At 39.2% G+C, this 12,715-nt stretch overlaps 1 protein-coding gene across 1 annotated transcript; it reads left to right on the top strand.

Moving 5' to 3' along the window:
- Window positions 1-711: 711 nt before the first annotated feature.
- On the top strand, window positions 712-5,994 carry LOC149838166 (agamous-like MADS-box protein AGL12). Its single transcript, XM_090007609.1, has 7 exons — window positions 712-893; window positions 1,215-1,296; window positions 2,015-2,076; window positions 2,424-2,523; window positions 2,930-2,971; window positions 4,484-4,525; window positions 5,896-5,994. The coding sequence occupies exons 1-7, from the start codon at window positions 712-714 to the stop codon at window positions 5,992-5,994; spliced, it is 609 nt and encodes a 202-aa protein (XP_089863735.1).
- Window positions 5,995-12,715: the final 6,721 nt, after the last annotated feature.

Here is a 12,715-nt window from a genome sequence, read left to right as displayed (position 1 = left end):
ATTAAAAAAAAATAAAGTTGTATATTTTTTCTTTAAAAAAACATTGAAAAAGAAAAAAAACCTAGAAACCAAAGTGTTGGGCTTTTATTTTGTGTCCCATGCTTCTACAAGCGTGAGTCCCAAGAGCAGTTCCAGTGATGCAAAGTACTCAGGCCACACAAAACGCAGAAAATCACAGCAAGTGTAGCGGTTTTTTTTTTTATTACACAGGAAATAGCTGCATGGGTAGCAATTCTGTGTTTGTGTTTTATACAGAAAATTGCTACACGCGTCAGTCGTTTTGTGTTTTATGCAGAAAATCACCACACGTTAGCGATTTTCTGTGTTTTGTGTGACCCGAGTACTTTGCAAAGTAATCGAGCCTATCACCTAACCATGCCTCAAGAGAGAGAGACTAAAATAATAATAGTTGGCCGGGGCCCTATAACAATTCTATATCATGAGCTATCCATTGGTTATTGGTGCAGAGGCCTAAAGTTACACATAACCATGACAGAGAATTTTATTTTATTTTTGAGCTAAATGACAGTGAGAATATTGATTCGCAGAAAGGTAAGTGCATAAACCTTCCTCAATGGTGACTGCTATATTAAGCCCAGCCCTGAAGCTTTCTCTAACTTGTGCTTGTAGGCCAGAAAGCTTCAGCACCAGTAGCAGACTGGAAGTTAGTCTAAAGTAGTGGAAGGTTGTCTGTTGAGATACCAATACATCATGGCACGAGGCAAGGTGCAACTGAGAAGGATAGAGAATCCGGTGCACCGCCAAGTTACCTTCTGCAAACGGCGAGCTGGGCTGCTGAAGAAGGCCAAGGAGCTCTCTGTGCTGTGTGATGTTGAGATTGGCCTCATCATCTTCTCCACCCATGGCAAGCTATATGAGCTTGCCACAAACGGGTTTGTTTCTGTGTGCTCTCATGTAGCTCAATTTGGTGCTCCTTAACTAAGACACATGAGCATGTTATGAAAGAATATAACAAACCATATACCCTGTATATATTATGAGTGTTCACATGATATGCAGTGCAGCTGACAGCCACCCATCGTGGCATTTCGCGAGATGGGTGTAGACTCCATCTGAAGAAATGTTGAGATGGGTGGCTGTCAGCGGCGGCGTGGCACTGAATCATGCAGCGCCGCTGCATAAAAAATGTTGTTATATTATGATGGTACTGTTCCTTTTTATACTAACAACTTGCTGAATCATGGGAAATTAAGCACCATGCAAGGGTTGATTGAGAGGTACATGAAGTCAAGTCACGGTGCAAGTGTGGGAGAAGGAGAAGCAAATAATGTTAAGGTATGTTTGCTAGAGTTAGAGAGCACTATTCACTACAATACCACAGAGCACACGGAGGATGGTATTTGACAATAACATTAGGCTTAGATGCTGTAGCATGTGCATGTGTTGTGCAGGCAATCAAATACATACGATATACTATAAACACAAATGTCGAGGCATTTTGAGATGCCTGATTGTGACTTCCTTTCAATTATCTTTTTGACTTGATGGTTTTGAGCACTGATTGATTTTCCCCACCATACATTGGTTAACCAAGCATACAGGTCAGGATAACAGTACTAGCATATAGCAATGGTTTTAATTGTCAGTACAGAAAATCGATATCGATAAGTTTTACCCTTGATTCGGCTATTTTTTAATAAATATAAAAAATACTTAAAATTGTTTTTTAAATATGATTTTAATATTATTTTAATGGCTTTAACATGTGTCACGTTATCGTTATGATTGACACGTAATATTTTTTAATTATTTTTTGGCCGATTCAAAACGATTCCCTTGAATATGCCGATTCACCTGAATTCGTTGGCCAAACGATACATGGCCGATACTAACAACATTTTACCAAACGGAGACCTGCTATAAGGTGCGGTTGATGATTGCGGGGTGGCTTCCCCTTGGCCTAGCCACACACACACGCATATCTATGGTTCTTAAAAAGGCTCATAAATTTTACCTATTCAAGTGAACATGGTGTTATTGCTAATTGTTGCAGGACTCGGAGAAAGAGGTATTCATGATGAAACAAGAGATACAGTTACTGCAGAGGGGTCTTAGGTAAGTTCCTGCATGGATTTACAACTCTAACTATCTATAAGCGTAATCAATGACATCTTTCTAGTTTCTATTGCATCCAACCAAGATCTCAAGATAAACAGTATAGCGTCAATCTTATCATCCTCAGAACTGTCAAGTTTTACTTTTCCTTTTTCCATTCTCTTCTTTTTTTTTGGTGAATTTTTCCTTTTTCCCTTTTCATTTCTCAGTAAAACCAAGTCTTTAACTAACTTGAGAGCGACATAAGCAAAGAGAGGAGTTCAATGAATGAGTTATTTAGCAGTTCGAGAGAGAGAGAGAGGGAGAGAGATTTGAGTTATGCTGATCACAAATATATATTTCTTCAGTTACATATTCGGAGAGGGGACAGAGATCATGACACTTGACGAATTGCAATTGTTGGAAAGGCACCTCGAGCGATGGATTTGTCACATACGCTCAGTCAAGGTGAAACTCTTATTACAAGCAATTTACAAAAAGCCTCCCATCGTTTTGATTATTACATTTAGCTGGGTGCTTTTTTCATTATGTGTCAAAGACATGGTTAATTGGTCCTAAAATCGTTAAATTGATCTTTATTTTTTTAGTCACACCAAAAGGCTAAAATGCCCTCATTATTGTTTTCTTTAATAAAAGAGCATACGTAGGGTTAAAAACATTATTTTGCACTTGGGGCAGGTAATTGAAATGCATTCAGATCAAGTTAGCATTTAAATGAAATAATTGAAAGTTGGGTTGCCTTTTATGAATAGCCGATATGTTAGGGTTTTTTTTGTAAAGTGCTCTCTTAATAATTTAACAGGACATATTGTCTGCAATATCTGTGCTCACAATTATTTTGCTTCCATTTCAGAATTACACTATGTTTCAAGAGACACAACTGCTGAGAAACAAGGTATTAGAAGCCTTAATTTCCTTTTTATATTTGTCTGAGTTTGGCATCTCTGTTCATACAATATGTCACCAACTTGTAATGATAATTGTCACTACGGTCCAAGCTTTATGCATCTAAAATAATGTAGCAAGGCAGGAAGCTAGAAAAAGAACTTCGCGGGGATACAAAAGAAAACCATACCTGTCACTTCCTCCTGCTTTTTTCGACCAACTTTTTATTTTTTTTGGATGAATGTCACTTCCTCCTGCTTTGATCATGCAATTTACCAACAAAAGGAAGCCGAAAGGCCAAAGCTATGCCTAGGACCATGTGGCCCTGGATGAGATATAACAAAAGCATGCGAACTTATATATACCAAACTAATTAGAGAAAGTAACTTATCAAACGTATTCTCCCGACATGCTTGTAAGGATTTCTATGGAATTTGAGTCACTCTCAAATCTGCAAAAGTGATACCTAGAATAGGAAAACTCTCGATCAAGGCAAGACCAGAAAGTTAGGGGGTTGTCATAAAAGGGGGTGGCGTTATTGTGGTTGAAGTTCCTTCTAAGTTAGGAGTTAGGAACTTAGGACATCATGGCCTCATGCCCATTGACCATGATGTCTTAATTAAGGGATGTGGGGACTTTAGCTTCTCATGTTGATCCCAAACTAGGAGAGGAGAATTCTTTTCTTCCAAACCTCTTGAATCGGATAATAAAACACGAGAAAATTTGAAAGAGGATTCACAAAAAAATTTAGGAAAAATTGAAAATAGGACATTGAGACCCTCTTTGCTTTCTTTGATCTCCAAAACTCTTATTATGTTCATTCTGATGCATAGAACCTCTATTTATACTAGTGGATACCCAGTTTCCTAATTAGGTTTTACATTCTTTACCTAATTAGGTCAAGATCTTTCTACTATACAAAGTAGAATTTTTACTCAATTAGATAAGTTACATTTTCAAATTACATAAGTCCATATATGTATAAAGCTCATTGACTACATCCATTTTGCCTTTTGAATCATCATCATCGAACTCTTCTCGGATAAGGAAATAAGTTCTAGTTAACCCGCTAAAAATGCTCAGATAGAACCAAAACAGTGGAAAACGATCGCTGTTATCATCGGCCTGCTAGTTGTAGCTCTTGAAATAAGCTTTTCAGTGACTCAAGAATCGTCGAATTCCCTTGTTGGATAACAAAGTTATAGCCTATTGAAGTTGCATGTATCAATGCTCTCATTATGGACCCAAATGACGATTAATCCAGACTACTCTTATATCCACCTGAATCAAATGTAATAGTGGACGCACACACCTTTATGAGAGAGAGAGAGAGAGAGAGAGAGAGAGAGAGAGAGAGAGAGAGAGAGGTGATAATAAGTGATGAATGTGAAAATTGTTAGATCATGAAATAACCGCATATCCATATAATGATGCAGTAGATATATTTTCTTATTGTTGCTTCTAATTTATATGCACCAGCTATAGCACTAATGCTCAATGAAAACTTATTTTGCTTTTGAAGGAGGACACACTCAAGGCAACAAATTTGTTTCTCCAAGGGAAGGTATGCACTGTCCCCTATCATCAAAACCTTAAAGAGACAATGCCTCTATTATCTACCAGCTTTAGTAAGAGATAGAAACTCATGATAGCAATGTGCTAAGTTCGGTATCCCAATTAGGTTGGCCTTGCCATAGTAGCCAAACTTGTCCCCAATTCCTCGGGGATGTCCTTCATCGGCAAATCGCGATTAATGAAAAAAAAAAACCAGTTAACCTCGGCATGCAAACTCCTCGTTGAATCGTTATTAATTAATAAAATTATAAGTCATGATTAATTGACAAAATTATTATTTTTATATTAATATTTAGAAATAATTAAATTTCAAAATATAAATAACTACAAAACTTATTCCATTGTACTGTTAAATTGTTGGTGCTTTAATATTTTAATTACATCTTACCATTAGATATATACCAATTAAAAGGAAAAACCAACCTGCTGAATCTATGATAACAAAAATGCTGAAATTAGTGAATTTTAGAGCAAATATATGGCCAACTAGGTTATAAGAAATGGTTAATTTTTAATTAATGATTAAATCTATTAAATTAATATTACCATATAGAAATCTGAATATACATAGACTACTTTCTTGTTTTTGTACATTTAATTTTAGTTTGATTTTATATTTATACAAATATTACATCTTTTTGTTAATAAATTATAAACAATTTAATTTTGTTACGTGTCATGAGGTAAATGGTGATAGCCACCGTTGACTTAATTGGAAGTGGCATTTCAAGAAGAGGCAGAAGCTGTCAATTCCAAACTTTAGTGTAAATACAATGCCACTTCCCATCCCAAATGCATCAACTCTCATCCCAGCTACCAGTTTCCAAACGGCCACCAGGTGTTAGTTCGATCAACTTTTTGCAAAATGCATTAACGCCTATCCCAGTTCCTAAATTCCAAACAGGTCCTTAGAGTCAAAATTAACTTCAAGCTAAATTATTGAAGTTTAACAACCTGACCATTCTATGTCGAACATGCTCCTTTGATCATTCTATGTCAAATGTGCCCCTAGACATACCAAACTTAGTCACTTAGTTTGTCCAGGACGGACCAGTCGCACTGCGCATCCCCTGAAACTCGATGCTGGGCCCGCGTTTCAAACAGGGGACATTTCCGCGTAGGGCTGCAGTGTCTCCCCGCTAAGGGCTATTGTCCCGCGAATCAAACAGGACCATATTGTTGTTTGATGTCCCTTTTTTGGTTGAATAGGCTTGAGTGAGTGCCACCTTCTGTGTGGAATTTCTTTGGCTGTTCAGAACTTGGCCCTGGCAGATCTACCAAGTCCTCCATGAGCCCCGTTTTTCAAGCTTAAATTTTAGCTTCAGAGAAAGCTAACAATCAGTATCTTGTGTTTCACAGCTGCTGGAGCAGACTGGTTTCTATGATATGCCTCAAATGATCGAAGGCATTCCATATCCACTAGTACTAACAGTACATAGCGAAATATTTCAAGTGTAATGGTTTCAACTTTGGGTTACTGTGCACCATTTCTGCTTAATTAGTATTATTTGGTATTAAAAAGTGACTGCTAATGTTAAGAGTTTGGGTATGTTATCTGTCTGCAAACTTGAAACCTCTCTCTCTCTCTCTCTCTCTCTCTCTCTCTCTCTCTCTCATTGTGGCAATCTTTTTTTGCTGGCAAGTTCATCTTGACTCAGCCCCAAGGGGTTTGGTTCAGTGGAAGGGTTCTTGGCCACTGGACGGTTGGTCACTGGTCAGCGTTTCATTCTGATAAGTACCAAACCCCTTGCTCAGCCCAGCAAGTCCTTGGGGGGCAAGGGTTGCACCACGAGTTTACACTGTCTGGAAAGCGACCATAAGTATGGCAGGTTGAGCAAGCGCGGCCAGGTTTCTGATCTTGAGGGTGATTTCCCCGTCCTTCATAAAAAAAAAAAGTCCATCTTAACTCGAACCTAGGGATGGCAGGAGGCGGGGGACAAGGTCTCCACCCCTCCCCGTCTCAAAATCCAAACCTTCATCCCCGCCTCTATTCTCACATGGGGATGAATTTTAACCTCTACCCCCCTCCCCCCGCCTCCATTCCCGTTTCATGTCCTACATCTCCGGGGCAAGGCGGGGATTGGGACGGAGATGGGGCGTGGCGGGGGAAAGCGTAAGTTCATCTCCGCCTCTATCCTCGCACAGGGATAGATTTTAACCTTCATCCCCGTTTCATGCCCTTCATCCCCGTTTCATGCTCTTCATCCCCTGTCCAAACAGGGCAAGGTGGGGCGGAGCCCCCATTATCCCCGGGTCCACTGCCATCCCTACTCGAACCAGACGTTTAGGCCACAGATGGGAATGAGCCAACTTAGCAACTCGCACCAACTTCGGTTCACGTGCCAGTCCCATAAGATTAGACTGGATGCAATTATAAAGTGTTGGGCCTTAAAAAAAAAAAGGTGGGTTCCTGTTGCACTTGGTTATAGTCTGACTCGCCATCATGGTATTTAAAGGGGTGGTGCATGAGAAGTGTGGTGGGTGGAGGTGTGTCCAATTGATGAGGCACAAGGGTGGTAACGTGGTCTCACAACTCACGGTTGTGACTTGTGGGCAGAAAGGCAAGCTTACTTATTGGGGCTTTGCAGCGGTTGACACGCAGAGCAAAATGGCCTATTTAAAGCCATGCATTGATTGATTGAACTTTAGCATGTAAAATCTCATGCAAACGATAAATTCATTTGTAGGCGTTCAATTTTTTCTCTCTCTCTCTTTGTTTGTCCATTTTATATATATATATCCCTTTATTTTTATGAAATTTAATTTGTGTGTCAATTATAAATGCACAGGCTTTTAATACATCTCATGCGTCTCCCAACTGTAACAGTTAATGAGGCGGCCATGCGTTCAATCTCCACCTTCCTACCTCTCTATTTCTTTATCTTTGCCTCTCAAATTCTCTCTCATTGGGCAAAATAGCTGGAAAAAGATGTGCTTTAATTTGAATGCCAAGTGCAGCATTACTTCTTTCTAAACATTTCCAATAGGGACCAACGGGGGGCTCCGCTTGTCTGGCAGGAGCAGTTAGTGCACGTTACCTTGTGTTGGGAGGTTGCAAGTTCGAACCCCAAATGGTATCGTTGTATAACTGGTCCTAAGTTCGTAACCCATAGTGACAAATATCGTAAGATTTATGAAAATCTCGTGATAACAGCACGATTTCTCGAGAGATTTATGAAAAAAAACACAAATACCGCAATTTAAATTTATTATTTACATTTTAAATGGTATTTTATCATGAAAAAACTGTGTATTTTTATTTTTAAATAATTTATATTAATATTTTCTTATAAAAACAAATTTTATATTTTTTTAATTTGTTTTTTTATTGCAGAGGTTTTGCCGAAAAAATGCAAGATTTATGAAAAATTTTCAATTTCTTGTGAGTTTTTTGAAAAATGAGATTTGCCGATAAAAGTGTTTGTCACTATGGCCTAACCCAACTTTCTCTATAAAAAAAACATTTTCAATAGAGATAACGGGTTTGGTTCTGACCCAGGTGAAACCAGACCTAGCCCTGATTTTTAGGAATGGTATCAGGTTCAAACCTACCAGAAGAGAAATCATATCCGAACACGATAAGAACTACATGAACCATACCCAATAAAATAATAATTTTTTAAATATTTTTACATTGAAAATTTGCAGGTGTTAATCGAAACTCGGGTCGGGCCTGGATCTGGTATAAAATTTCACAAACTATACCCAGCTCAATGTATTAATTGGACATTCGAGTCCGGACCTGGGTCATAATTGGGTCTTCTTATTTATCACCATACCCAGACCCTATAGGGTTTGGTAAGGGTAAACCCGATCCGTTGACACCCCTAATTTCCAACATCAGATCTTTGGTTTGGTTATGTATGTGTGACCTCTTGCACGAATCTAAACTAGGGTGTGCACAGATGTAATAAACTAGGGTTATAATGAAAAAATGCTTTTTCTTTTTCTTTTCCTAAAAAAGAACACTCTTTCTTTTCTATTTTTTTTTAATGACAAAGGAAAAATGGGTCACTTAATGTATCCCCTTTGAAAGGCAAAACTCCTGGTTGAGGACACGACTACTCAGGCTTACGTATCCCTTACCAGTTATACAATGATACCATTGGGATTTGAACTTGCAACATCCCAACACAAGTTGACATGCAACTAGCTGCTCGTACCAGACAAAGAGATCCCCAGTTGGTAGCCGTCAACTCCTTTTTGCTTTCAATAACCTCCAAAAACATTATATATATATATATATATATATATATGTTTTGGATAGGGGTGGCAATTGTGTTGGGTTGGCGGGTCAGCATACCTCAACTCGAACCCGACCCGTTTATTAAACGGGTCGGCTGTGGCAAACACGAACCCGACCTGTTTAATAAACAGGTAACCTGACACGACCTGCCAACCCATTTAATAAATGGGTTGGGTCGGGTAAACGGGTTCTCAGGTTGGCGGGTCGGGTTGACGGGTTGGCAGACGGGTTGGCGGGTTGACCCACCAGCCTAACCCGTTTATTAAACGGGTCAGCCGGGTTGGCGGGTCGTGTCAGGTTTTGCCACCCCTAGTTTTGGATACATAAAACCACCTATTTGGTGGGTATCTCGTTTTCTAATTAGGTGATACTTCTTTTCCTAACTACAATGAGATCCAGCTACTAATCACAAAGAAAAATACTATTTTAATGAGGTAAGTTGTACATATTCAAATTAAATAAGTTCACTTATGTCTAAAGCTCATCGATTGCATCTATTTCACTTTTTGAACCATCTTCAAATTCTTCTTGGATAAAGAGATAAGCCTGTGTCAAACTTTACTATGTATAGCTAGGAGTGTCAACGGGTCAGGTTTACTCCCAACCCGACCCGGACCAAACCTTATAGGGTCCGGTATGGTGACAAATAAGAAGACCCGATTAAGACCTGGGTCTGGACCCGAAGGTCCAACTCAGATATAGTTTGTGAAATTTTATACCAGACATGGGCCCGACTTGAGTTCTGATTAATACCCTCAATTTTCAATGCAAAAATGATAAAAAATGGTATTTTACCGGGTATGGTTCATGTAGTTCTTATCAGATCCGGGTATGGTTTCTCTTATAGCAGACCCGATTAGACTCGGGTCCGTACCCAATACCATACCCGAAAATCTAATTCAAGTCTGATTCCACCTGGGTCTGAACCAAACCCGACCCATTGACACCCCCTATGTATATAGTATATAAATCTTTGATTGACTCATTTGACCCACTAACGAGCTCAGATGGCCCCAACATGCTGGCAAATGAATTGTATTGGTTTGTTAGCTGTACGCCCTAAAAATAAGTTTTTTAACACAAAAATCACCGGGTTTTTTTTTTATATAGAATAACAAAGTTTTTTTTTTTAAAGCAAGCTGGGGTTAGGCGGACTCCTACCAGAACAACAGCTGCCCATGTAGCAGAGGGATTCGATCCTGGGCCTTCAGCTTGACACAGGACCCCGCTTACCACATGGGATACCACCTCCGTTATGCTCTATTGAAATTGCATGTTGATCAGTGTGCATCCTTTTGGACTCAAATATTGATCCAATTGGTCCAAATCACTCTTAGATCGACGTAGAGTCAATACCCAATTAATGGGATGCGTTGTTGGCCTCATCCACCTCAAATTCAAACTGGATCCGAACATATGGGCTTTCATACTTTTTTGAGATGAAGGAAAATATGGGCCTTCATATTTGATTCTAGGATCAATCCTAGTGTGTTCATAGCTTTTAGAGGTAGGTCACGTAAAGCAGGGTGGTTGCGAGGCTCCACCAGGGGTTTTTCCTCACCGCGAGGGAAGCAGATCAGGTCATGCTGAACATGAGCGTTTTTGCTCATGCCGACATCGTGTTATATTTGATTCTAGGATCAATCCTAGTGTGTTCATAGCTTTTAGAGGTAGGTCACGTAAGGCAGGGTGGTTGCGAGGCTCCACCAGAGGTTTTTCCTCGCCGCGAGGGAAGCAGATCAGGTCATGCTGAACATGAGCGTTTTTGCTCATGCCGACATCGTGTTATATTTGATTCTAGGATCAATCCTAGTGTGTTCATCATAGCTTTTAGAGGTAGGCCATGTAAGGCAGGGTGGTTGCGGGCTCCACCAGGGGTTTTTCCTCGCCGCGAGGGAAGCAGATCAGGTCATGCTGAACATAAGCATTTTTGCTCATGCCGACATCGTGGCCATCCGATTTGCATTTTAAAAAGCTCAAAAGTCAACAAAACCATGCGGCATTCATCCAAAATGCAAACAGACGGCCACGATGTCGGCATGAGTAAAAACGCTCATGTTCAGGATGACCTGATATGCTTCCCACCGCGAGGGTTCCTCATCATAAAAAAAAAAATCAATCTTAGGAGCAACAGAAAATAAATTACCATGACCACACCATTAAACCTGTTGATCAATTCGATCAAAACAACTGGTATCAATGTAATCCCAAGAAGGGGTATGAAGATAGGGATGACATAAGGGATGAGTGAAACCAATTTGGCTTCATCCCTACCAATAAACAAATTAACTCCTCAAAAGCAGTGTGAATAAGAGGAATTCCGGTCGAGTAAATTCAGTCAACCCCACTGTTAGTGCTCCTGTATTTAAAGCAATGTTGTCAGTATCGGTATCTGCCCTGAATCGTTTGGCCACCGAATCAGCTGTATCAGGCAATACCGATACTCAGCTGAATCGCTCTGTATCGGCCCAAAAATAATAAAAAATTATTACGTGTCAATCATAACATCACGTGTTAAAACTATTAAAATAATATTTAAAAAGTTACTTTTAAATATTTTTTTACATTTATTAAAATTTAGCCGATTCAGGGATGAAGCGTGTCTAATTTCTGTTGATACGATATGGCCGATAACATTGATTTTAAAGTCAAAAACACAAAAAGAAGCGGCTCGTTTTAAAAAAAAATTTACTTGTCGAGTTACTGCACCAACAAACAACCCAATCATGTACACCAAAAACATGTGAAACTTTTATGTGCTTTTGGAGGTTTTCATTTTCTTTTTATTTGACCATACATATGTGAGCTGCATGCTTGGTTTCATATGAATAGAGGTGGGCAACCGGCCGGGTAGCCCGATGGGCCAAGCCGACCCGGCCTGCCATATATAGGCCGGGTTTGGGCCATGATTTTAGGCCCAGGCCTGTTAGTTACCGAGCCGAAACCCGGTCCATTTATATACATGGGCCGGGTTCGGGCTGGCCTGATGAGCCTGAGTTATTTATTAATTTTTTTAATAATATAATTTTTTAAAAAATTAACTATTACATAGTAACTTAGATAACTATTATTTTTTACCTAATTAGTTGCATGAGAACTTGTTATTTGTTAATTATTACTATTTACCTAATTAGTTGGGTTAATTAGGAATTAGTTACATGGAACTTGTTATTCTCTCATTAGCCTATAATTAATTTCAATCAAGCACTTATGCATTTTAAGATTGGGTCTGGCTGGGCCGGACCTGGCCTGCTTCACATTGGCCCGATGGGTCAATGGGCCGGGCTATGGGCTTCTCTTCAAACCTGAGCCCGTTAAGAATCAGGCCAAAACCCGGTCCATTAGTGGGCCGGGCTGGCCCGATCGATGCCCACCCCTACATACAAATTGGCTTTTGGATTGTCCCATTGTAACCCGTGTGCAGGTCTTCATAGGACTTTCAATTGATGGCCCAAAAATTTCATGAATATTCAAGATAAAATTTTTATTTTTTCTATAAAAAAATGCAGTCCATGTATTCATTCCTAGCAAATGAACCATACCGAGCACATATGCAGGGTTGCATAGAAAAAACATTAAAAATGTTTCATCCACACAAAAAATCACATATTTGTGTTTGACACAAAAAAAAATCCTTTTTATTCTCTTCTTTTTTGTGGCCTAAAAACATAAATACCATTACTGATACTTTGTTAAATACATAGGGCTATATAGGTACGAATAGGTTTGATAATCTCCAATATATCACAAGTTTCAAATTTTAAGACAGTGAAAATCAGCAGCTCACAATTGATGAACATGTAGATGGTTTAAAACTTAAAACTGGCACAAAGCATCTTGTTGGAGCTAATTGTAACAGATAAAAGTAATAAATAAGCCATAATAAACATAATCCAAAGGTTGCCTTTGCTTTTCGGGATTATACTTATGAAA

The sequence above is a fragment of the Nuphar pumila genome, chromosome 5 (genome assembly GCF_984573655.1).
Source record: "Nuphar pumila chromosome 5, dmNupPumi1.hap1.1, whole genome shotgun sequence".
In the NCBI taxonomy this organism is placed as follows: Eukaryota; Viridiplantae; Streptophyta; class Magnoliopsida; order Nymphaeales; family Nymphaeaceae; genus Nuphar; species Nuphar pumila.
The sequence above is the reverse complement of the archived record's forward strand: the minus strand, read 5'-3'. Positions and strand labels throughout refer to the sequence as shown.

Coding starts and splice junctions, on each gene's coding strand:
- LOC149838166 (XM_090007609.1), top strand. CDS start 712: ATGGCACGAGGCAAGGTGCAACTGAGAAGGATAGAGAATCCGGTGCAC. Junction 2,972..4,483: donor CACAACTGCTGAGAAACAAG/GTATTAGAAGCC, acceptor TTGCTTTTGAAG/GAGGACACACTCAAGGCAAC. Junction 4,526..5,895: donor ATTTGTTTCTCCAAGGGAAG/GTATGCACTGTC, acceptor TGTGTTTCACAG/CTGCTGGAGCAGACTGGTTT.